This window comes from Rhea pennata, chromosome 3 (assembly GCF_028389875.1).
Source record: "Rhea pennata isolate bPtePen1 chromosome 3, bPtePen1.pri, whole genome shotgun sequence".
NCBI classification, from domain to species: domain Eukaryota; kingdom Metazoa; phylum Chordata; class Aves; order Rheiformes; family Rheidae; genus Rhea; species Rhea pennata.
Genome location: NC_084665.1, coordinates 118,898,649 through 118,922,743, shown reverse-complemented (window position 1 = coordinate 118,922,743; position 24,095 = coordinate 118,898,649). Strand labels below are relative to the sequence as shown.

Here is a 24,095-nt window from a genome sequence, read left to right as displayed (position 1 = left end):
GCAGAACTTCCTGTGCTTCAATTTCTGCCTATTGCCTCTTGTCTTGTCACACGGGGCAACTGAAAAGAGTTTGTCCCCGTCCCCTTCACACCCTCCCTTCAGGTACTTGTACACATTGATAAGATCTCCTCTCAGTCTTCTCTCCCCCAGGCTGAAGAGGCCCAGCTCTCGCAGCTGTTCCTCATGGGGCAGGTGCTCCAGCCCTCTGATCATCTTTGTAGCCCTGCGCTGGACTCTCCAGTAGCTCCATGTCTCTCTTGGACTGGGGAGCCCAGAACTGGACACAGGACTCGAGATGAGGCCTCCCCAGGGCAGAGTAGAGGGGCAGGATCACCTCCCTCGACCTGCTGGCAACACTCTTCTAATGCATCCCAGGATACATTTAGCTTTTACCTAATCCTACAACAGTCAGTTATTAATCTCTCCCATCCACATTTAAATATAATGGTTTTATTAAAATGAGTTTATGAGAAAGAACTATTACTGAAGGGATTTCAGGATCCAAATCTTATTATATCTTGCTAGCGTCCTCCTAGTTGTGTAGCGTAAGCTGCCATTTTTCCATCCAAAAGTGACATGCTATGTGATAATCTTCCATCTGATTAAGGCAGAGGTTGATCAGGGAAAAGTTTTTTAAAAAAACAAATTTACAAAAATGTGATTTATTTTTTTTTTAGGCACTGTATAATTTGTTGCTATAAACTAGTCTATTTCTTGATTTTATTTTCAGTGTAGTGTAAAAATTGTATTATAAAAGTATTCTTCAGTTTGTATGTAGTCACACAAGTTTTCTTCATGGATTCATTTCTGACTTATTTTCTTTATCTGTTGTATATTGCTTACAAAGGAGGAGCATGAGATGGAGTCAATTGGTTCAACGGTAAAAAGAAAAAATGTTTTAGTGCTGTTTTGCAATAAATAGTGTGCTGTATCGTATGGTTTGAAAACATGGTATACATAGCCAAAACCATTCAATGAAATAAGAGTGTAATAAAATGAGATTTTATGGATTATATTTTAAAGCGGAGGGACTCTATATCTTTCTTAAATAAGATTAATTTTAGCATCAGAAAATTACAGATACTTATTATCTTCTTTAAATTCTTTCTGAAAGGCTCCTGTGTAATTATTAGCACTATAGGGGGTCAGCTTTTAGGAACTGATGCAAACAAAATTATCCTTTGGGTAGTATTTCATTTGAATTGCTTTATGAAAATCTGATCTGTTTTACAATAGATTTATGTCATTAGAATTGTGATGTCAAGTAGGCAAAATGTACAGCAATAGCTGATGATAGAAGAAGGACTAATTTCAGTAGAAACCATTTAAAGGTATTGCAAGAGAAAGTGGTTGTTCAGTGAGTTACAAAGAATTTGCTGTTGGTACCACAGTAAAACCTGAACTGTCTGCTTGCATCAGATCGGACAATGCAGACTCCACGGTCTTGACACCAGCCTGCAGAGCTCATGCAGTCTCTTTTGGATATTGTCCCTCCATCATGCCTTTGAACTCTATGATCTACTGGTTTAGAGTCTCAGAAATAAATAAAAAGGGCATAAAAGAGAAATCAAGTAGAGTGGTGCACTCACCATTTTTACTCACCATTTTTACCAGAAAAAAAACTAATGTAAACATAATAGAAACAAGCAATAAATAATTTAAACAAACAAAAACAAACAAAAAGCCAGATTCCTATTCCTATAGAAGTGGAGTCCAAACACAGTTTTTGAAAGGGGAAATTTGAAAATCCTGCTGGATGTTTAAGTGATGAACAAAGAAATAACCTCTGTTACAAAATGTTATTTTTATTCATCTTTCTTGATGAAAGAACCAGAAAAACAAATAATCTAATGAATTCCCCTCCGCCCCCCCTTTTTCTAATGTTCTGATCTTTTTCTTTGAAAGGATAAAATTCGTGTAATGGATGAAAACTGAAAACGTATGAACTCCACTAGTCACTTCTTAGTAAAGCTACCAATCTCTGTTCAAAGGGGTAGGCAATATAGTTGCTGTAGTCTATTACCACAATTATATGAATTGGTTGACAAGTGAGAGAGCTGTACAGAACTAATTATATTTCAATACGTGATGAGTCAGTATGCCAGCTCCTAGGTGATTCCAGGAATAGCAGATCTGTTTTTTGAATCCAAAGACTCTACAGTCCAATAAATAAAGCTATTTGATCCTTGATATAGGTCTGGGAAAATAAGTACATCAGCAGCAACAACAAAAGCCATGGATATTGTGTCCGTTTTCCATTTATTTGCATCTTCCTGAGTATAACAGATGGATGTAGGTTGTTTGTTGCTGGCTAAGTAGGATTACAAGAAGGGCAAAACTAACAAAACTGGTCAGTTTTGCTGCATCTGTGATACTGCAGGACAGAGAGAGAGCCTCATGTGCAATTTTCCTCACATTGTAGCCCTTTGGAGACTGAAGGAGATGCGGTGTTCTCCTAAGAACAGAACAAGCATCCCAACTTCTGGGAGTTAGCGAGGTGTGGCCATCTGTCATTTATCAGATTTCCCTTTGCATTAACAGCTACCTCAAAGCTGAATCATCAGGAAACTGCTATTTTTTTTTTTTTTTATTTTAAATCGCAGTGTGGTACTTGCTCCACAGAGCAAGGGGTGCAGAGTGGCTTTTTCACCAGCATGTTGTCCTCAAACCTTGCTGGTGGTACAGGTTATATATTGTATCTTGTCTGGTTGATTTGCTCCTCTGGTTAAAACAGCTGGTTGTTTTCCTGTTTTGTGCTTTGCTTCATTTATTTTTAGAGCTAGTTGTCAAATGTGGCATTATTCTCATGCTTACACTGCTTTATATTTACCTTCAGTTTTATTAATTTAAAGAAATATATACTAGTAGTAATACCTGCTTTTGTTTCCGTACAGTATGTGCTGGTTCTCTGTAATTCCATTGGAACTCCCTTGGACCCAAAATATATTGATATTGGTAAGACACTTGCAGTAGTCTTATTCTATTGTTTTCCGTAGTCTTTATAATGAATTAATTATGTTCAGTGTAATAATCAATAATCACTGTCTTGTTATAAGACACCTTCCATCCAAATTTGTGACCTTCCATTCTATGCATGGTTGTAATTATGATTTTATATCAGCTTCTCACTTTTACTTGGATTCTCCTTAAATATAACAAACATGTATTCAGTGGTTCTCATATTGTGAACTGTAATTTGTTGGAAATGGACTATTAAGCCACTTGTTTTTATTAAACAGGGATAAAAACAATCATGCTCCTTGTAAAAACTGGCCAAGTTTAAACTGATTCCTCAGGTTCTGCAAACTGTTAATGATTTTTTTTTTCATTGTAATTTTCCTCTTTTCTAATGGATGTTTTCAGTGATTTGGATTTTTCCATCATAACAATAGGTATTCAACTCCTCAATTGAAGAGTGTACTGTTTCTTAAAGCAATTAAAATAGTTTGAGCTGGACCTTCCTTTAAAAACAAGATGTTACTGCTTCCCAAATAACTTTTACTTCAATGTCAGCCTATGCTGTATTTCCATGTTCATAATATATTGTTCTCATAATTGTTTTACCCAAATATTTTCAGATTAAACATTAAAAATCTGAATAAAAAATACCAGTGAGTTATAATAGAATAAAAAATATACCCAAATTCTAAGTAGGTCTGAATTACAGGGTTTCCCTGCTGCTTGTCTGGTGTAGCTGTGATACAGATATTCCCAGGTATTGCAACCCCCTATTTTGCTGGGAGTTCTGCTAAAGACTAGAGAATAAAGATTATTTCCCTCTATGACTGCATAGTGATAATGAGAGGAAGACCTTGGAACAGATGAGAGAAGTGGACTGACAAATGAATTGGCTTTTTTGATTAATGAACCTACTTTTGTTTGTTCTATTTTTGCTTTATTTTTGATTTGTTATCTAAATAGACCTAAGAAATTCAGAATCCTATTTGCAGTAATTTTCTTTTTGAAGCTTGGTTCTTTCAGGCTGATTTTTCTGGATTTGACTCAAAGAATAAATCAAATATTTTTGATATAACTTTATTAAAAATTGCTTTTGAAATAGAGGGGACAATGTAGTTATTAAATTTAATGAACAAATTTCTTTTTACAATCTCTAAGCTAAAGTGATGGAAAGACGGTGTATTTTGCAGTAAATATCTAATGTGATTCCACCATGTTAGGAAGTTAGAGTTGTTTTTTTGTTTTTGCTTTGTTTTGTTTTTCCTCAGTGGTACAGCACTTTGAGTCTGCTAAAATAAACATTTAGGGAAGAAAAGAAATCTGCGTGTGGTTGATATACAAAAGTGTAACCATATTAGAACAGATTATTCTGAAAGATAAAAATAGATTGAATATTTTAAACTTGGAAGAATTCCTTCCCTCTTACTTTATGAATGGAAAGATGTCTACTTTATACACATGCACTTTTAGAATCTACATACTCTGATTCTACAGAAATTTTTAAATAAATAAACCAAAACCACTACGACCAAAAGAAATGTAGCTGTTATGGCTAGATGCCTCATGAACTCTTTGCGTGTAAATTGTCTTTTACAGCCATTGTTTTATCCTCTCTGCCAAGAAACTCTTCTGCCCTAATTAATCTCATTTGGGAAGTTAGTTCCAAGCCCTAATGTTAATACTTGATTCTAATATTAACCAACAAATAGCCAGCCTTGCTGCCTGATGAAATAAATGGGAAAGTATTTAGTTTTGTGAAGGTAGAAGTGACAAGAAAAGATAGATGAAGAATTATGAGTCAATGAAGTAACAGTGATTCAGAGAAGAAAATTATTTTAATTTTTATATATTTTTTTAAGGCAATTGAACCAACTAAAGATTAGAAATAGTTGTGACCGTAAAGATGATTGTTTTCCTCAGTCAGTGGTACTAAAAAGTTTTATGTCTGATTATATATTAACAGAGTTCATAAGTGTCTTTTTTTAAACCATGTTCAGTTTTTCAGTGATGGTAGAAGGAAATCAACTAAGAGTCAAATATGTATTCCTAAATTAATCTCCTATATTGTAGAACACAATTAAAATGAAGTTTATTCCTTTCTAATGAATGAGTTTGACTGACTCCTACTAAGAAATGTAAATGAAATATTGGGTTTGTGTTTAGGCTCATAGTTCTTATTATGTCAATTTGATTGGCCCTATTGCCACCTTTTACAATAGTGGAACATTCAAATCTTCAGGAATAAAATGCCTAGGAAATTCGATGCCGAAATGTAAAGTGGAAAAAAATTAGATAATGAAGTATTAAAGTAAGATGGTGGGATTTTTCTGACTAGGTTGCCTGCACTGTATGTGCTACTTTGAATTTAATCTTCTGGACTTATATGAAAGTTGAGGTTGCAGGAAAGGAGGAAATACACAATTCTGAGGAACTCTTCATCTTATTCCTGCAGCAGACATCTAAAATAAGGTTAGTGAGTCATTCCCAAAAGGGGCCTATTTGCTCTCCATTTGGACTATTTGCATTCTTGAGTCCTGCAAGATTTATACAGTCTCACTAGTTTAAACTTTAACAAGCAAGTCTTTTATTGGTGCATAGTAAACATGCTAAAGAATCAACATTTTTGTATCATGCTCATCCTGTAAGATTCCTTTAAAGTTAGCCTGCCAAACTTACAGAAGGAATGGAAGGTGAAAGTGAAAAGCAAATATTTGTAAATGAAATACTTTTGGAATGCATTATGCCAATTTTATCATAGTTGCCTCCCCCCCCCAGTGTCCTTTGACGATACAGCTTTATAGAAAAACTTGAAATACTTACCTGTATAACATAGGATAAATTTGTGCTAGGGGTAGATACGTGTGTACATTTATCAAGGTCTTAATATATGGCATTCCATGCTGTTTATCCTAGTTAGAGCTTCTTGGCAGTGGGAGGTCATGTTCTTGGGGTGCTGAATTGCAGGACTTGACTGGCCTTGCTGAATGCAGAGAGAAGGCCATGTGACACCTGAAAGGCAAAAGATCTTTATTGAAGATCTTTTAAAAATCTCAGTTGGCAAATCATTTCTAACAACAACAACAAAATTCTTCTGTCCTATTTATAAATGAAAAAATCAGCTTTAATTGAAACTGTTTATTTTATCAGATTAGTGATCCTTTTTAATTTAGAATGTTTTAAACAGTGTGAGTAGAATTAACATATCTCTTAGGATAATTTGGGGGGCATTGCTAACTTCGTACTTTCTGTGAAATTCTTTTTTTTTCCCCTTCTATCAAAACTTTTTATTTTTTTTTAATCACATGATAAATTACAGCATTGAGTTCTATCTAAGAATTAATTTGTTTAGGTAATTTTTGTTTTGACCTCTTATTCTTGTTTTTAGAAACTTCTGAGTGACATCTAGGGCTGTTACTTTCCTTGATTTTTCACAAATGCTTATGAAAAATGCCTTCTCATATAGCAGGAAGTTTCTCAATAGACCATTCTGTATTAGTGTGCTCTTGCCTACTCTCCAGCTAGCTTTATTACATCCTGCCCTACCAAGGTGGAAGAGTTGACCAATGCTTTCTTTTGTACTTGCTTTAGAGGCATGCAGAATTTCAGTCAAAATCCTTTCATGAATTTAGCTAAGCATAAACTCTATAAGGTTATATATCTTGTTACATAATATCTTTTCAGTGGAAACACAACAGATGATATCTCCTAAGAAAATGTCACTTGTGGACTATATCATCTTTTTATGTGTGCTTATATGTGCATAGTTGTGTTGATTATCATCTTTAACATGTTTATTAGTGACGAATGAAACGAATAGAACAGCCTGATCAACATATAGATTCTAGTACAAGTGGATTAAATAAAGACAGAGTGTTGAAGGCGTCACTGTGTAGCTGTCTTGCCTCTCTCCTGATCCTCTTAACAAGGATCGTGGGACTGCATACGAAACAGCACTTGAATCACTGCTATTAACAGTCCATCATTTTAAGGTTAAGTTCAGTAGTCCAAGCTGCTGTGTGATATTTTCTTGTATTCATGAGCTAATACCTATAGGGACATTTGGCTCAAGGCCCAAAATTAGGCTCTAAAGTTATGTTGATGATACTGATCTGACTAAGTTTGTTCCAGTTTCTCATGATTTCTTTGCAACTTTAACAGAGGCTGGTATGAAAACAGGTTATTTTTTCAGACTTGTGTGTCTCTATCAGGTTGCTTCATTTTCATCAAATTTAGGAGCAATTACTTGTCTCTTGTGTTTATGTATCTTATATACTAAAATGCATTTCAGCTTTTTCATGCAGCTCAGTAATATAGTCATGGATTAAGGTTCTTTTACTTTCTTGTCTAATCTTAAAAAACAGTAGGTCTTCTAGATGTTTTGAACCAACATCTAGAAGACGTTGGTTCTAGAGTGAAATAGAGAGGTAACAGAAGGTTGTGTCAGATGCCTGAATGTCTACAAAATAAAGTTTCTTCAGGAATAAGGTTTTGTGAAGGAACAATGAATAGAAATGAGGGGTGAAGAGAAAAGGGCCACAGAAGACTTCAGATGGCAGTTGTTTTGCATATTGCCATTGTTTTAATGGTGAGATAATTAAAATTAAGTATCAAAACATAAATACTGTAGTTAATTATCTGTAAAATTAGAGGGAAGAGCTAGGCAATCTAAGAAGTCCAGATATTTAGCATAGAACGCTGATAGGCAGTAGAAGACAGCAGGGGAGTATCTGAGTCTCTCCTTCATGCTTAAGGTGCATGTTTTTCTGTCTGCTCAATGTAGTCCGAGCAGAAGTTTGTTGGAGGGCACTGATGTCTAAGGGAAGGGAACTTTCTGTTAAAATCAAGGCTGCTGTAGATGATGATAATGCTTCTCTATGCTACACTACAAAGTAGTTAAACCGGCTGCCTAGAAGGGGGTTCTAGATCTTCAGATTGAAGGGGCTGAAATGTGCAGTTTGTCTTTCCCAGGAAGGGCCATATCCCATGCCATCCTTCCCTGCTCCAGCAAGAGCCCAGGCCTGGGGGATTGAGTGGGGCACCCTTTCTTTTTACTGAAGCTATTATGCATCCAAGAAGGAAAGCATCATAGGAGCAGCATGTGGCCACCAATGAGGTGGCTCTGAGGTGAGAAGGCAGGGACTTGATGTTTGTTCCTCTTGCATGGATTTTCCTAGAAAAATCCCTTCTCCTACTTTTATACAATTGCCTGAGCTAAGAGGCAATTTTGCAAAAAGATGGCTTGCCACATATAGATACTCCTTCTCCTCTTTACATCTATTTTTGAGTGGACCTGATACAGATGACTTTGCTGTGTAAAATGTTGTTTGTCCCAGTGATTTCACATGTGGCTTAAATAGAGTCATAATTTGGACTACTGGTGCAGAGAAGAGAAGATCATACTCTCCATGCTGGTTTCTCCTTTATGTAAGCTCCAGAATTTGTGATTGTCTCTTCAATTCAACTTAAATAACCCCCAAATTAAGTTAGTTTTTTTTTCTTTAATTTTCAGTCAGATCAGTGAACTGACCAGCTTACTCTGTGGCCAAAATGCTCCTAGAACTGATATAAAAGAAGTGACAGGAAAATGCAGCTGGGGTTGTTAGGATGAAAAGGAGCTGCTTTTTGATAACAGCATAATTTTAAGTCAGTTTAAGTCTTAAGGCATGTTCATAAAATGCCTAATTGAGCACACTCCTTTGGATGAAGCATACATGCATCTCCCTCTTGTTTCTGGATTGCAGTAGAGCTTATGTGGAGGTCCTTTTCTTCCACAGATCAAAGTACCTCAGGATGTGCACAAATTAATAAGTTTAAGCCTTATGGAAACTGTAGGTCAAATTAAGGAATTATCTTAGTGAGTCTTAGGTGTGTCCAGGGCTTTCAGATGCAGGCTTGATGTTTCACTGTCTTGGAGTGAAGTGCTTAAACACTAAGCTGAGTCAAGGAATAAGATGTAGTATTAAAATGTGTGATCTGAAGCAGGAGGAAGTATTATCTTCTCACAGATCAGAAAATTCTCAAGTTTTTCTTCATTTGAATAAAAATATTCTGATTTTAAAGTCATGTATAGCTGCAAGGTAACAGTAAAATAGAACAGATTTGTAAGTAGGTACATGACTAGTCACTGAAATGTGTTAAGTGTATGAAATATATTGTATATAACATAACTATTTTATGTACACTACTGTTCATTATCAGTAGCATCATCATTAAGACAGCTCATCCAGTATTTACATTTATACTTAAAAACTATTCTACAGCAATCAGTTGACTTATGTAATCCTCTTAGTTTCAAAGAAATGAAATCTGGTCAACCAGTCTTTCGCCATCTACCTGTCATAGTACTGTTGTTCGTCAGGCTTATAGCTCCCTCCAGAGTTCTGTGTTGTGCTAAAACACACACACACACACACACACACACACACACACACACAAGATTAATGATTAAAGAATCAGATTTAGTGAAAGTAGTGTGTTATCTGTATGACTGAATAGTTTCCTAACAGGCTAGGCAACATAATTCTTTCAAATTTGTGTTTCATTTGGTGGCATACTGATTCACTTACAGAATTTGAGGACATTGAGTGACTGACTTACTAGGTTTCTGACTGTTTTTCTAAATGTTTTGTTGTGTGCATCCATCAGTTTTCAGAAAGATGAGACAAAATATTTAAAAAAAATATGCCATGGTCCGGTGAAGAATAATGCAATACATGGTATTCTTCCACAAAACATTGACCTTAAGAATGAGATGTTGGATTTAACCACACATTCTAAGTGGTTTTAGGAATAAACTTAAAGAAAATGTCTTGCCTTCCTATACACTGATCTATACTGGATGGTATAAAGTAAGATTGCTAAATACTTAATTTGTTGCAATGTAGATCAAAAACCCATATTTGGCCCTGCTATTAATGAAGATACAAGTAGTTTTTCTAAGTTTTGTCTAACTCAGGATTGTTATTGTTCTTCAGTGGTGCTAATCAAAGAATAATGTCCTTCAGATTTTTAATCTTTTTTTAATTCTCTTTCTTACTTAAATATATATATAAGTAATTATAATACTTCATCCTTAATATGGAACAAGACTTTATTTTATAGAACTTGTTAGAGCTTTATTTGAGATATTCCTAAATGGATCATTAACCTGAAAATGTATCTATATGTATTTGGTGTCCTCTGCATTAACATATAGAAACTTGCTGATATAGTAGGGAGGTAACTGTTAATTCTAAAACCAAAACCTTTACAGAATTTCTCCTTTGTCCATCTGAACAAGACCACAGTGAAATTACTTAGCAAGTAACAAAAATGTTGGTTAGTTTTTTGATTTTGTGTTTTGCTTTGTTACTTTTGAGCTATGGAGACATGGTTTCATCCACGTGGGAAAATCTTAAAAGACTTAGCATGTAGACCAGTACTTGCTGCTCTAATTTTACAACCATTTGGGTTTTATAACAGGACCGTTGTTTGTCACAATGACCAAAACACATGTGATAGCAGCTTCAAAAGAAGCATTTTACATCTGGCAGTATCGTGTTGCAAAGAAGCTCACAGCAATGGAAATTAATCAGCTAGCACGGACCAGAAAAGAAGGCAGGGAAAGGTTTGTCTTCAGACTTTGTCATTTTTCTTCCATTGGCTCAATATGGCTGTTGATAGGCCTGAATTCCTCTTCGCCTAAAATATGAACTCCTCTCTTCTCGTTATATTTTTTTTCTGCTTGCATTTGTTGACTTGCAGCCATATTAAATGCTAGAGAATAGTTTTTCATGACAAATGTGTGGTCGGTATCCAAATCTCTTAAAACATACCTCTTCAGATTACTTCCTGTGTTGTGTCTCCATTTGCTATCTTCATGCTTCTCTTACTGTAGGTCTGTGGAGCTGTATGTCTGATGATTTTTTTCCCCCTTTTCTCCTCAGTTTTTAGGCCATAATATTCACTCTGGTGACTTTAACTGCTACTTATGTGTCAGTGATTTTTAGGGCATATTCTATCCAGCCAGTTCTTCTCCAAATACATTTGTGTCTGCTGACATCTTTGACCCTAACCCTGTATGGCCTATAGTCCCCTCAAACTAAACAAATCAAGGTCAATATCAACTTCCCTCCAAAATATTTCCTTCTGACATGCTCGCTAGTGACATTAACTATCTTGTTGTCTCCACAGGCTTGCAAATTTTCTGATTTTCCTTTTTTATATCTATTTTCTTCTGTAGAGATATACTCTTGCCTATTTCTTAAAATCTACCAGCTCTTGTCACCATATTTCCACATTAATGAGTAATTATTTGTACATGGTGTAACTACTTACTTTATTATAGTACCTGAAAGTCTTAGTCTTGGACCAGATTGTAACTATGGCAGAAATACTGAAACAGTAAATGGTTGTAATTCAGTATAAGCTATCATTTGGGCAATGTGAATCTTTTCCATTGCCACTTTTTTAAAGCAGAATAGGAGTTATAATAGTTTTGAATACAGTAATGTGTAAGTTTTGTGGATGTAAAGGTGAAGTTTTTTCCTAAGTACAGAAAAGAGTGTGAGGAAGTAAGGAAGCATATGTTTGAAATGAGGCCATTGGAATGATTGAAGGTTTGCAGTAACTTCTTGTTGCAGAATGAAATACTATAGGTCATATGGGAATAGACCATCAAGGGCTGTAAAAGTGAAAGCAGGTACCGTATCTTTCATAACCCTGCTTTAAATTGATATAAAGGGGATACTTTTGGAACTTAAGAAAAAAGGTTTGGTTTTAGTACTTTCTTCAAGTTAAAACACTTTTTTTTTTTTTTTCTCCTCGGACTTAAGATATCTGTATTCTCTCCAGAAGACTTTTTGCTTTTCTTTTCTGCAGGCTTTATCATATTGATGATACCCCTTTGGGATCTGCAGAGGACCGTCTTGATTATGTCAAAGCCATTGAAGTGAGCAGTGGTTTTAACCCATTTATTACCAGTTCCACTGGTAGCTTGAAAGAGTAATTAACATTACTTTATTCAGCTGAATAGATTTTTTTAGTAGCAGTAGTCATTTTATGTAAATTACTTTTTTATTTCTACCTCTTATATAAAAGAGTTATTTTTAGTTCCTTTTTGCTAGTACTGTTGTTGTTATATTATTACATTGTGCTGGAAGTATTCACCAAACTGTATGGAATGTAATAAAAATACATGCTGTACTCTAGAGAGTTTATGGATCCCTGCTGTGTGTTAGTGACAGGTAGCTCCCTTCCTTCAACAAGGTATAAGGTTGTTGAAACTGAACCCTTGTAATCTTTTCTAGTCCTTTTGACCTTTTCCACTTTTTTCCCCCGTATTGTATGCTTTGGTACTTAGTAATATGCCTGCAATTAATTACAGGCCTGTCCAATCAAGGATGTTTGCTTTTTTGTGTTTTCTGTTAAACACTTGTTACGTTTTGGTTTTGTTATTTTTCTGGAGAAGGAGCACAGGAAGAAAGGAAACTGTTAATGATGCCATGTTTCACAGAAAGTGAAGATACTAATATGATAAACCATCCAGTTACTGTGCTTTTGTAAGGTTTGATAGCCCCTTTCCCTGTGGATATTTGGCATCATTCATGTATATTTAAAGAAAACATTATATTTCTTTAGCAGTATGTCCCTTATGTTGTATTAACATGGGTGCTGGTTTTGCTTGTATGCTTCCAGGGAACAAGAGATCCAATTTGTGCAATAACAGCATCGGATAAAATACTACTTGTGGTAAGTTATAGGATCAAAATAACTTCTAACTATGTCTGGCACTTGTAGGCAGGAGACTTTTCTGCAATATATATATTAACAGTCATAACTTCAAAAGCTTTTTTGAATTTAGGTTGGGAGCTGGTTTGTTTAATTTAGATACTTGACTTATACCTGGATTTTAGGTGAAGCTAGTCCACCTTACTGAAGTACCTAAATTCTTTCTACAGTCTTTGCAGAAGAGATCTCTTTGTAGAGGTCTTCAAAGGCAACCCCCCTAGGTTCTTCTGTTAACCTAAGTTTGTTCTTTAGGACTACTAATGCAGTAAGTGCTTACAACTAGTACAGAGTAGTTCCCTGAGTTAGTATTTAGAGGTAGGTCTTGATTCATCCATCTTGGGATAAAGTCCAGGTCAGGGCTTAGTTCTGTACTGTGAGTTTTGGGAAGTCTGTTCTAGACTTTATATAAATGCCTAAAGGTTTATAAAGTTTGTCTGTTAACATATTGATGTATATGTAAATTTTTGTATAAGTATTGTGTATGATACTTAATATTTTATTTCTGTATGATACTTCTGAATCATGCAATATAGCTGATGCATTTTTTTTCAGTCTGAAGAAAGCGTTCTCATTATATGAACAGACATACAGGTGGACTTTAAAGCAAACTAACTTAACAGAGCAGGGATGGAAAAATAATTATTTCTTCATCTTACTCATCTCCCCAGTGGGGGACGCCCCCCCATGGACAATTTCCATTTTCCTATTCTGATTTTTTTATATCCTTTTGTTGTTTCTTTTGTTAAAAAAGTGGGTTACTAGACAGAATATGAATGAAGAAACTGTAAGAGTTAGTAAATGACTTTGCAGGTTTCTTCATGCTTGAAGAATAGGGCAAGAAAAAGTAATGAGGAGGGTAATTAAGCAGTGACAGAGTAGTAAAGCGATGACATTAGTAAAATGCAGGGAATGAGAGGAAATGCCTTTGAGACCAGATCTGGAGAAATATGGGTACTAAAATGCTCAGATTTTCTAATGTTTCTGTCCAAATATGTTTTTCAGTTTGTAGGCTTGACATATGTCAAAAGATGAAATATGAGGATAGTCGAAAGAGAGAATTCTGGAGGGTGAAAGCAAAACCACAAAGAATAAAGTTTGCATTATTTTAAAGTTAAATATTGACTGAGTATCAACATAAGAATTAAAGGGCAAAGAGCCGGTGAAATATACTGTTCTTTATTCTACCAGTGATAAACACTACGAGAAAGTAGTGGTAATGACTATTTCAGACCAAGGATGTCAACCTCGGTTTAGACTGTGGGCCTGATACTGTGCCCTGACACAGGGCATGGATGTATTATTCAAAAAAAGTTACTAAAATAGAGATTTCTATAAAGATAAAGCATATTGGTACTTTAGATTTAGTTACTGTTACTCAAGCCTTTGAGTTACAGGCATTTACTTTACAGGCTAGCATAGACTTGACATAATTGGTGAGACTTGTTAGCATGAAGATAGCATTAGCTGGTACTATCATGGAACAGTTTGAGTGCATTTACCAGCACTGGACAGGGATTTCTGCACTGTTCTCCTTTTTGGAGGCTATGTCTGAAAACTCATGGGAAGTCTGTGTGCTGCTGAAACTGTTCTGTGGCTGTATATGGGCTATGGCTGTACGTTTTAACATCTCTGATTAAAGCAGATCTGTAAATCATAGCATCTTAAGAAACTCTCTGGTTTAAGCAGCAGAATTCAGAACTTCTAGTGTGATGCTCTTCCCTCTCTCCACTTCTGGTTTGGCATTTATGCAAAAATCATTTAGCCTAGTAGCCTAGTACCACACCTAAAGAAAAGTTAGTTAAGCAATTTATTGATAGGAAAGTTGTCTTGTCAGTAAGCAAACACTGCTTTTCTCTAGGGAAGAGAATCTGGCACTATTCAGAGATACAGCCTTCCTAGTGTTGGCATAGTTCAGAAGTACACCCTGAACTGCCGGGCATATCAGCTGTCTTTGAACTGCAACTCCAGGTAAGTTACAGCTCTGCTTCTAGTACAACTACCTGATTCTGAAATAAACCATTATAATCAGTGAGAATATTAATAATCATGTACTAATATTACTTTAATAAAATTAATAGGTATTTTGTTATTAATGACTGTTTAACTACTTTATTATTACATCTAGGCAGTCATCAGATTGCTGTGAGAGACTGTGTTAGTGTAAGGGTGTGTGTCAGAGGTTTGAGGAAACAGGTGCATGAAAATACTTTCGATTTATCTTCTAAAACAAACACAAATTTCCTATGATTGTGAACTGCTAAAATAGTTGTATAACCTGAAACTTTGTCTCTTGGTTTCTTTCTATTTCTGTGTGCTTGGAATGCCTGGGTATTTTGTTTATCCCTTGTTAATTTTCTGCTATTTGAAGCTGTAGCTGGTTGCAAAGCTCCTAGCAAGACTGGTTTTCCTGAGCTTCAGATGTACTAATGCTTTAATCTGTTTTCTGCTTAGTAGTGAAACATTAACAACCAATTGTTTGCAAGGGTTTGTAAGAGTCTTGGCAGAAAGGGTAAAAAATCAACTGACAAAATAACATTTATAAGACAGTAATTTTAATAACTTCAAAATAACTTTATAATTTCAAGCACATTCCCTAATGTATATGTAGACAGCTCACCTCTTCAGGTATATATTGAAATTACATTAATTCACTTAATAGATATCATGATCCAGTCAAAACTTCATTAGTCCAGTTTTAAGCCCTAATGATTTTGTGCTAGTGAGAAAAAGCTCGGATCCACAACTGTATTGATGCAAACTTTCTAAATTGCTTTTGACATTTTAATAGTAGTTAAGGGTGTCAAAATAACTTTCAGTATTTATAAATGTTTTTGAAATGGTTTTGTGGTAAATTACTGTCAGTAAATACAGGCTACTAGAATGATTTAGTGCAGGGTCCTGCACCTCAGGAAAAATAACCCTGGGCACCAGTACAAGCTGGGGGCTGACCGTCTGGAGAGCAGCACTGCGGAGAAGGACCTGGGAGTGCTGGTGGATGACAAGTTGACCACGAGCCAGCAGTGTGCACTTGTGGCCAGGAAGGCCAATGGTCTCCTGGGGTGCATTGGGAAGAGTGTTGCCAGAGAGGTGATCCTGCCCCTCTCCTCAGCCCTGGGGAGGCCTCATCTCGAGTCCTGTGTCCAGTTCTGGGCTCCCCAGCACAAGAGAGACATGGAGCTACTGGAGGGAGTCCAGCATAGGGCTACAAAGATGATCAGAGGGCTGGAGCACCTGCCCTCTGAGGAACAGCTGCGAGAGCTGGGCCTCTTCAGCCTGGGGAAGAGAAGCCTGAGGGGGGATCTTATCGATGTGTACAAGTACCTGAAGGGAGGGTGTCAAGGGGACGGGGACAAACTCTTTTCAGTTGCCTCATGTGACAGAAGGTTGTGGAGTCTCCTTCTCTGGAGATCTTCAAGGCCCGCCTGGATGCAACCCTGTCTACCATGCTGTAGGTGACCCTGCTTGAGCAGGGAGGTTGAACTAGATCTCCAGAGGTCCCTTCCAACCTTACTGATTCTATGATTCAGTTAGTACAATTTAACTAGAATTTTTCAGATTTAACCTAGTTTGAATAAGTCTATAGAAATCATATTTTTCTATGATTTTAATACTGATTTTTATATTTTAAGTCATTTTAAAATGATTTAAAGTATAATCCAATTAATCTTTGAATACTTTATATTATCTGGAAAAAAATCAAAGAATATCCTTTGTGGAAAGAGTAGAAATTCTACTTCATACATTCATACTCCAAATCTCTCCATTGTCTTTTTAGTTTAACAATCTGCTTAATTGCCTCCTGTTAAATAATGAAAAAAATACTGTGTTTGATTCTTAATTTTAGGCTCTGTCAGAACAGTTTAGTCAGGGGGCAGAAACTGCAATTTACTTAGCTTGTTGTTTAAAGTACTAAGTATCTTCAAAATGCTGGATGGAAAATGGGCCCATCTGAGAACATTAGAGGGCCAGATGCTATGGAAGCAGATGGAAAAATATGTATTTGAGAATATATTTTTTCCATACCTCTAATCTCACATGGCTGTACAAATGAATAATAATCGCATGTGTCTCACTGCATCCCCCAAGTAATACTGGTGTTAGATTAGAGAAAAACTTGGCTCGAGTATGCCTGTTCAGAGAATTACTTCAAAATTACAGTTTTAAATCCATTTTTTTTTTTTTTTTTTTTTTTCCTTTTTTCTGTAGTCGTGTTGCTATCATAGACCTTTCAGGTGTTTTGACTTTCTTTGACCTGGATACACGGGTAGTAGACAGTACAGGACAACAAGTAATAGGTGAGCAGCTGAAGTTGGAACGCAAAGATGTCTGGGATATGAAATGGGCCAAAGATAATCCAGATTTGTTTGCAATGATGGAGAAAACAAGAATGTATGTTTTCAGAAACTTGGATCCTGAGGTAAAAATGAGCATAGGTATTTTATCCATTTTAAAAATTAACTTATAAAATCATGGCTGTATATTGAACAGTATTGTTCTTGTGCTTACAGTTTAATCACTCAAGTGTTTATTTAAATAAACTTAGTTCTGGAAATCTCAAAACCTAGTCAACTCTAATGCAGGAGTGTTTTTTAGGAACAAATGAACTATAAAACGAACTATACTAGAAAAATAAAAAAAACTTACTTTTCTTATTTGTATGAAATTTTTTTTGTATGCTTAGAAAAATATTGAATACAATTTTAATAAAATACAGTTCAGTTAAATCCAAATATTGACAGATGTTCCTTGATATTTTTTTCTCATAATGTAATTATAACATACATGAGATTTTTATTATGTCAGTATTTATGGCATTATCAATAGTGTTAATGATTTTAGTATTTGTTTCCTGTTGGAAATATGATTAAATCTTAGTCTGGAGAACAAAAAAGTCTGTTTATGTATATTGAGCAGATTTGGTTAGCATTTAATCAGTTTGAAAACTGTTTATTCCTTTTAACCTTATTTATTTCAAGGAACCTATTCAAACTTCCGGATATATTTGCAGTTTTGAAGATTTAGAAATCAAATCTGTTCTTCTGGATGAAATATTAAAGGTAAGTATAATTAAATTTATTTTATAGGAAAACTTAGTGTTTTTCTTAATGGTTTGAAGAACAGATATCTTTAAGGGTGAAAATAAAAGTGGCAAAGAATAAAATGTTGTCTTTTTACCTGTTATATTAGAATCCTGAACATCCTAACAAAGATTATATCATCAATTTTGAAATTCGGTCATTACGAGACAGTCGAGCACTGATTGAGGAAGTTGGGATTGAAGAATCTTCCCAGTTCATAGAAGATAATCCACATCCCAGACTTTGGTAAAATCTCTTTATCCAACAACTTCCTTGGTTTAACTTTGTATTATCTCATAGTCTTTTCCTTCTTAGACAGAGTTAGTTATTCAAGTTAATAAATAAATATGTACATACATATATATACATATATAATACACACACACACACACACACACAAAAATAATAAAGAACAGCAGCACACCTTTCACTCCTTGCAAAAATCTCAGTCTGGACCAGCATGCAGCAGATCTGCTGAGAGCTGCAATATGAAGAGCTGCTGTTCTACATGAGAATATATCAGCGTATTAAAACTGAATTCCCTCCAAAAGGGGTTGATATAAAACCTAAGAAGAACCTCATAGACCTCCTAGTCCCTTGCTAGCCTGTCTCCCTGGCAGTTCTGTGGTTAGCATACTTGAATGGTTTCTAGCTGGTGGCATTTTGGTTTCCAAGATGTCAAGAAAATGAGGTTTCCATTCCTGGGGTTCATGTTTTGGGAGATGCCGAGCAGATGTTCAAGACATCTTAAGATGTTCAGTGGCTATCTTAAGACCTGTATTTTCAGGGAGTGATCCAGTGCTTCCAAGCTCCAAACGCCCCCCAAAAGTGGGCTATTGTTAAAAATTAAGCTCCATGATTTTACAAATGTTTTGGTACCTACAATAAAAGGAACACTAAGTATGTTACAGTAATGGGTATAGGGTACAGGCTCAATGCACTATTCTGCTCCGTGTTGCATAAACAGGAAATTGCAGTGCTCCTGCTTTTATAGATCAAGTGTAAAGAAATGAAAGACTTGGCAAAAAGAAAGTAAATTATATAGATATAGATATTTCTTTTTTTTTTTTTTTTTTTTTTTTTTTTTGGTAAAGAGTTAAATTGAACCTTCATGACAAAAAGCCTAAAGCTTAGTAAGGGGGATACATTAGAATCTTAATAAGATAAAAGCAATGGGAGTCAATTAACCTTGTAGGATGGGCCATAAAGGAGAGAAGTGATAAGGGGAGGGGACATCAGTCATGTTTTGATATGACCATGCAGAAGGAACCAATCTGAAAATAGGAGACTTAGGCATGTTTAAACTAAACACTGTCTCAGCTGTTAAACTAAATCTGAAAGTCCTGCATAGCAAACAGTATCAGAGGTAGAAGAACAACTCTGAAAACAGGCATTCTGGAAATCTTTTCAGTGGCCCATGTCTTAGGAGCTGGAGGAGCAATGATGATACTAAATAATTTAATGAAAAGTCAATATCCAAAACTGAAATCCTCATTGACAAGATATTTTTGGAATGCTGCCAATTCTCTTTAACTCTCTGGAGATTGTTACTCTGTGCATTTTTGTAGTTTTTTTTGGCTCTATTTTAAAGAAAACTGTTTTATTTCAGCATTGGAGATTTGGCTTGCACTAAGGGGATTTAAGAATTTTGTGTTAATTCTAACAGTTCAAGGGGGAGTTTAGAATTGCTGAAAGACCAGCCAAGAAGACTAGCTTTAAAAGTTAGCTCTATGAAAACATTCCTTGCCATCCGTTTGTGCTTTTGTCCTTGTCTTTCAGAATTTACATTCTGAAATAGGATATGATAATTACATGCTAAAAGTTTCTGTAGTAGTATTAGTAATCATGTTAGTTTAAGTGTATAGGGTAAAGTTTTAAAGTTTTGAGTCTCTTTTTACTAAGGTCTTAAATTAGCTGAAGCTCTTTGGCATTTTGAAGTTTGCATTTTTTGCTAGTACCATCCACTTGTATTTAAACATAAAATGACTATTTTGAAAACTGTTTATTCCTTTTAACCTTATTTATTTCAAGGAACCTATTCAAACTTCCGGATATATTCGCAGCTTTGAAGATTTAGAAATCAAAAGACATCAAAAGACAGTGACAGTCTGTATGTCTGTAAAAGTTTTATGTAGTAAAATCACAGGGTCTAGGTCATATACTGTTCACTGTTCTCCAAAATTGCCATTGACTTAATTTGGATTATACAAGAAACACATGGTATGCCACATGTTTACACAGAACAGATGCAACCTAAGTGCTGAATATACAGCAGATACATTCTAGGACAGAACAGGACAGTGACCTTATTGCTAGAGCTCTATAAATAGGATGTCGTTTGTAGTAGATTCATTACATTTGCCATATAGTTTTTCTCTTAGTTTCATTGATGTCAGTGATAGGCACTTGAGTTGAAGTGATATTAATCTTGTCAAATTGATGCAGAAATAGTGAGTGGATATTGCCTAGGCATGACTTGCATCACTGAATACAGTGATAGCATATTACTGCTTTTGTCAGTGGATTGACTTTGAGTCAGAATGTCAAGTGACCGCTCTGAAGTTACCTAGCTTTACTTTTGCAGAAAACTAGAGCTCATTTAAGGACCTGACAGACATAGGTTGGCCTGGAGGTAGCAATTTGCTGTTTATTTGCAGAACTCAACCACCTGGGCAGCAGTATGAGGTTTCACAAACTGCTCTGCCAACTGAGCAGGGAACATCCAGATGGATGAAAAGTGTAATTTATTATTCATGGCCAATTTAGTTGGAGGCCTTCAGTCTGAAACTGCCATTAAGTTTTAAAGTTATGATTGATGCATAGGGAGAAATATCTAGATGGAACTGTGTTGAGACAACCTCCACATTTCACATAGGCCAACTAAGATTCGTAATGCCATTCCTACCAATCCAGTGTGGATTTAAACAGCTGAGCAAAAAAAATTAGCAGTCAAACGAACACCTTCCCTTGAACAGGTACTGGATAGATCAGAGAACATCTTTGTGACATGCAACTGAATTAAGATTAATTAATAAACAATGTAATTTGCTATTGCAATAGCACTAACTTGAATGTCTTTACCTAATGGCTAGTTTAAGCAGATCTTCATTTAATTTCTTTTTACAAGTGCTTTTCTCTCTATTACACTTGTATTTTTCACACAGGCGTCTCCTGGCTGAAGCTGCTCTTCAGAAGCTCGATCTGCAGACTGCTGAGCAAGCTTTTGTACGCTGCAAAGATTATCAAGGTATTAAATTTGTCAAGCGTCTAGGCAACCTGCAGAGTGAGTCAATGAAGCAAGCAGAAGTGGCAGCCTATTTTGGCAGATTTGAAGAAGCTGAAAGAATGTATTTGGATATGGATAGAAGGTAATTGCATGTAGTCATCTCAGCAGCAAATAGGGAAAGAATGCCTGAAAATATAAATGCTTGACCTAGTAAAAGAGTGAGTGTTTTAGCACTGAAGACTCTTAACCAGTTTCTGGATCAGATGAACACAGAATAGGATCAGATAAAGATAATTTTGTTACATCAGTGGGTAACCAGTCCTATATGTAAATTATTTGTTAGATATTTTCAGCAAGAATACAGACAAACAATTTTAAACTAATGTTTAATTTTTAAGTACCGTTGGTCTTAGTTAGCCATTTGCCATATACATATTCTTTTCAATTACATCTTCAAATAACAGAGTTCTTAGTTAACTGTAATTTCTGGAAAGATGGAAAGGATCCTGGATGAAATTGTGGACAACTCGATGGAAATTTTTGCTCAGGAATAAAAACAAACAAAGTGAAATGACAATATTATTGAAAATATAAATTAATGGCAAGTAGTTAGCTGTCTCTACTTCTGATCATTCTTTTTCAGGAAGAGGTAGCAGCTGAACAGCATAGCCTGTAGGTGGTGGTCAAACATGGAGAAGCTCGAATAGCTTCTGCACATGTGAAATTTATAAGCCTACATTAATGGAGTAATAAAAGAAAGAAATCAGGGAATACTGGAGAAAAAAAGGTTTCTTTTAAGCTGTAAGAATGAAGAACATCCCTCTTCCCCAGTAAAGCATGGATGGAGGCCAGAGATGCAGAGGGAAATGCATGTTAAACTTATAATAGAATAATGTCTTCCAAACAATTAGCCCATGGAAATAGGCTATTTTGGAGAGGTGGACTGCCTCACAAACACTTCAGTTGCACTGCAACACAGATGTTTGGATATGACATATTCCCTTCCACAAGGCTGAAGAGAAAAGTGAGCATTACAGGACTGTAGAAGACAAAGTCCAATTTTTTTTTTTTTTTTCTGGGCAGGTTTCTTTAACAATAGAGTATCTTACTCCTCAGCTACAAGAATGAGAATTCTCGGTAGACTTTGCATGTCTCCTTATCACTAGAAAATCTGCATAAGGACCATCTAGAAATTAGGCTTAAGTAAATTAAGATTTGAAATTTAATTTTAAATATATTATATATATATGTTCTTATTTTGTTCTATGTATTGACTTGCTATTGCATTCCTTTACTTGTGCATAAATTTAAGTGTTTTTAAATAAGGTGTACACATCTCACATTTCTGTTCACCTGAAAAATTATTGCATTTTGACATACAGAATTCTCATGTTACAAGAGGGAAAAAATGTGCCAAACAGACTCAATGATTCATATGTATGTATGAATAATAAAAGAGGAAGATTGATTCTTCCTCCTACATCCAGAGTCATCTTGAATCTGCAAGAGAAATCCCTATAATGCATTTTATTATGTATCATCCTTATTCAGTATTATTCATTTCTGCTTAGTCTTTCCCCATACCTGCTTTCTGCTTTGAACCTTTTGCAGCTACTGCCATCTATTGTACTTGTCAGTAGTGACAGATAGAGCAGTATACAGAAAAAGAGGAAACATAAAGCAGCAGCAGCCCATGTGCCTTGCCAGCTGCTCATTTAATGTGCTTACATAAGAGTGTGGTTAATGGGGAAATGCATACATATAGCATATGGAACCTTTGAGCTCTCTGGGTATCTCTGAGCACTGGCACAGGTTGCCCAGAGAGGTTGTGGAGTCTCCTTCTCTGGAGATCTTCAAGGCCTGCCTGGATGCAACCCTGTCTACCATGCTCTAGGTGACCCTGCTGAGTGGGGAGGTTGGACTAGATGATCTCCAGAGGCCCCTTCCAACCTTAGTGATTCTGTGATTCTATTTAGTCTCACAGAATGCTGTTTAAATTGTACAAAATATCAGAGATCGTTGTGGTAGCTATTATCAACATGAAAATATTTTTGGATTTTTTTCTCAAGATTTTTTGCTAACTATTTTTTCTTTTCTTTTTCTTTCTTTCTTTCTTTCTTTTAAATAAAACCTTGATATCTTGTGATTATATTAGAGATCTTGCCCTTGGACTACGGATGAAACTGGGAGATTGGTTTCGTGTATTGCAGCTGTTGAAAACAGGCTCAGGTGATTCTGATGATGCCCTTCTTGAACAAGCACACAACGCTATTGGAGATTATTTTGCAGACCGTCAGAAATGGTATGTTCTGCAGATAGAATGGTAAGAAGGCAAATACAAAGGAAGTGATAAAAGCGATGAGAAGACTTGTGTTATGAAGCGAGACAGACATCAGGAAGACCAGGATGCAACAAGAGGATGATTGGAATGACTAGGTTTAGCACAGCTCTTTTACAGTTAATAAACTTCTTGTGGCATTTTTTATCACTGCCTATACCTTTGAGCAGAGCTGTTGATCAGCTATCTAAAGAATAAAGGAAATAGAAGTGTCAGTTTTGCTGGAATCCTGGTTGTTTAAAGGTGAGGGGGAGAAAAAAATACATATAAAAATAGTTATATATTAGACTGGAAATAAAAAGTATTACAAAAATACAGTTAAAATTAAAAGCATTAAACATCAATGATTTTCAAAATTAATCAAAATTTCTAGTATTTTTTTAAAAACATAAGTATATGAAAAAGTCTACAGGTCTGTCTGACCTGAGATCTGTCTCCAGCTGCAGCCAAAACTGGGTGCTCAGGGAAGAGTTTAAGAATAGTGTACACATGTAGTGGTACTTCTCCAGAACACTTTTTGCAGTCAAGGACTTAATGAGCCAAAAGGGGTATCTTAATAGTTAATAGCTTTCAGTGAATTTTTCTTTCATATACTTTGTTGCCTTTTTAAATCCATGTAAACTTTCAGCATGCAAAACACTGCCTCATGGAGTTCCAAAGCATCACTACATATTGCAGTTGCCTACCCTGTATTATCACAAAGAGCTTGGGTCTCAAGCTTGGGCTT

General features: G+C 35.6%; 1 protein-coding gene across 3 annotated transcripts in view; it reads left to right on the top strand.

Moving 5' to 3' along the window:
• WDR35 (WD repeat domain 35) overlaps positions 1-24,095 on the top strand; it is a 42,504-nt gene that overhangs the window by 10,347 nt on the left and 8,062 nt on the right. For all 3 annotated transcript variants that reach the window (XM_062571177.1, XM_062571178.1, XM_062571176.1), the window contains 10 exons: positions 2,895-2,955; positions 10,420-10,564; positions 11,818-11,887; positions 12,634-12,687; positions 14,585-14,694; positions 16,933-17,143; positions 17,703-17,783; positions 17,914-18,050; positions 20,969-21,172; positions 23,186-23,332. In XM_062571177.1, coding sequence (XP_062427161.1) covers positions 2,895-2,955; positions 10,420-10,564; positions 11,818-11,887; positions 12,634-12,687; positions 14,585-14,694; positions 16,933-17,143; positions 17,703-17,783; positions 17,914-18,050; positions 20,969-21,172; positions 23,186-23,332 — 1,220 coding nt within the window. The remainder of the gene's footprint in view (positions 1-2,894; positions 2,956-10,419; positions 10,565-11,817; positions 11,888-12,633; positions 12,688-14,584; positions 14,695-16,932; positions 17,144-17,702; positions 17,784-17,913; positions 18,051-20,968; positions 21,173-23,185; positions 23,333-24,095) is intronic.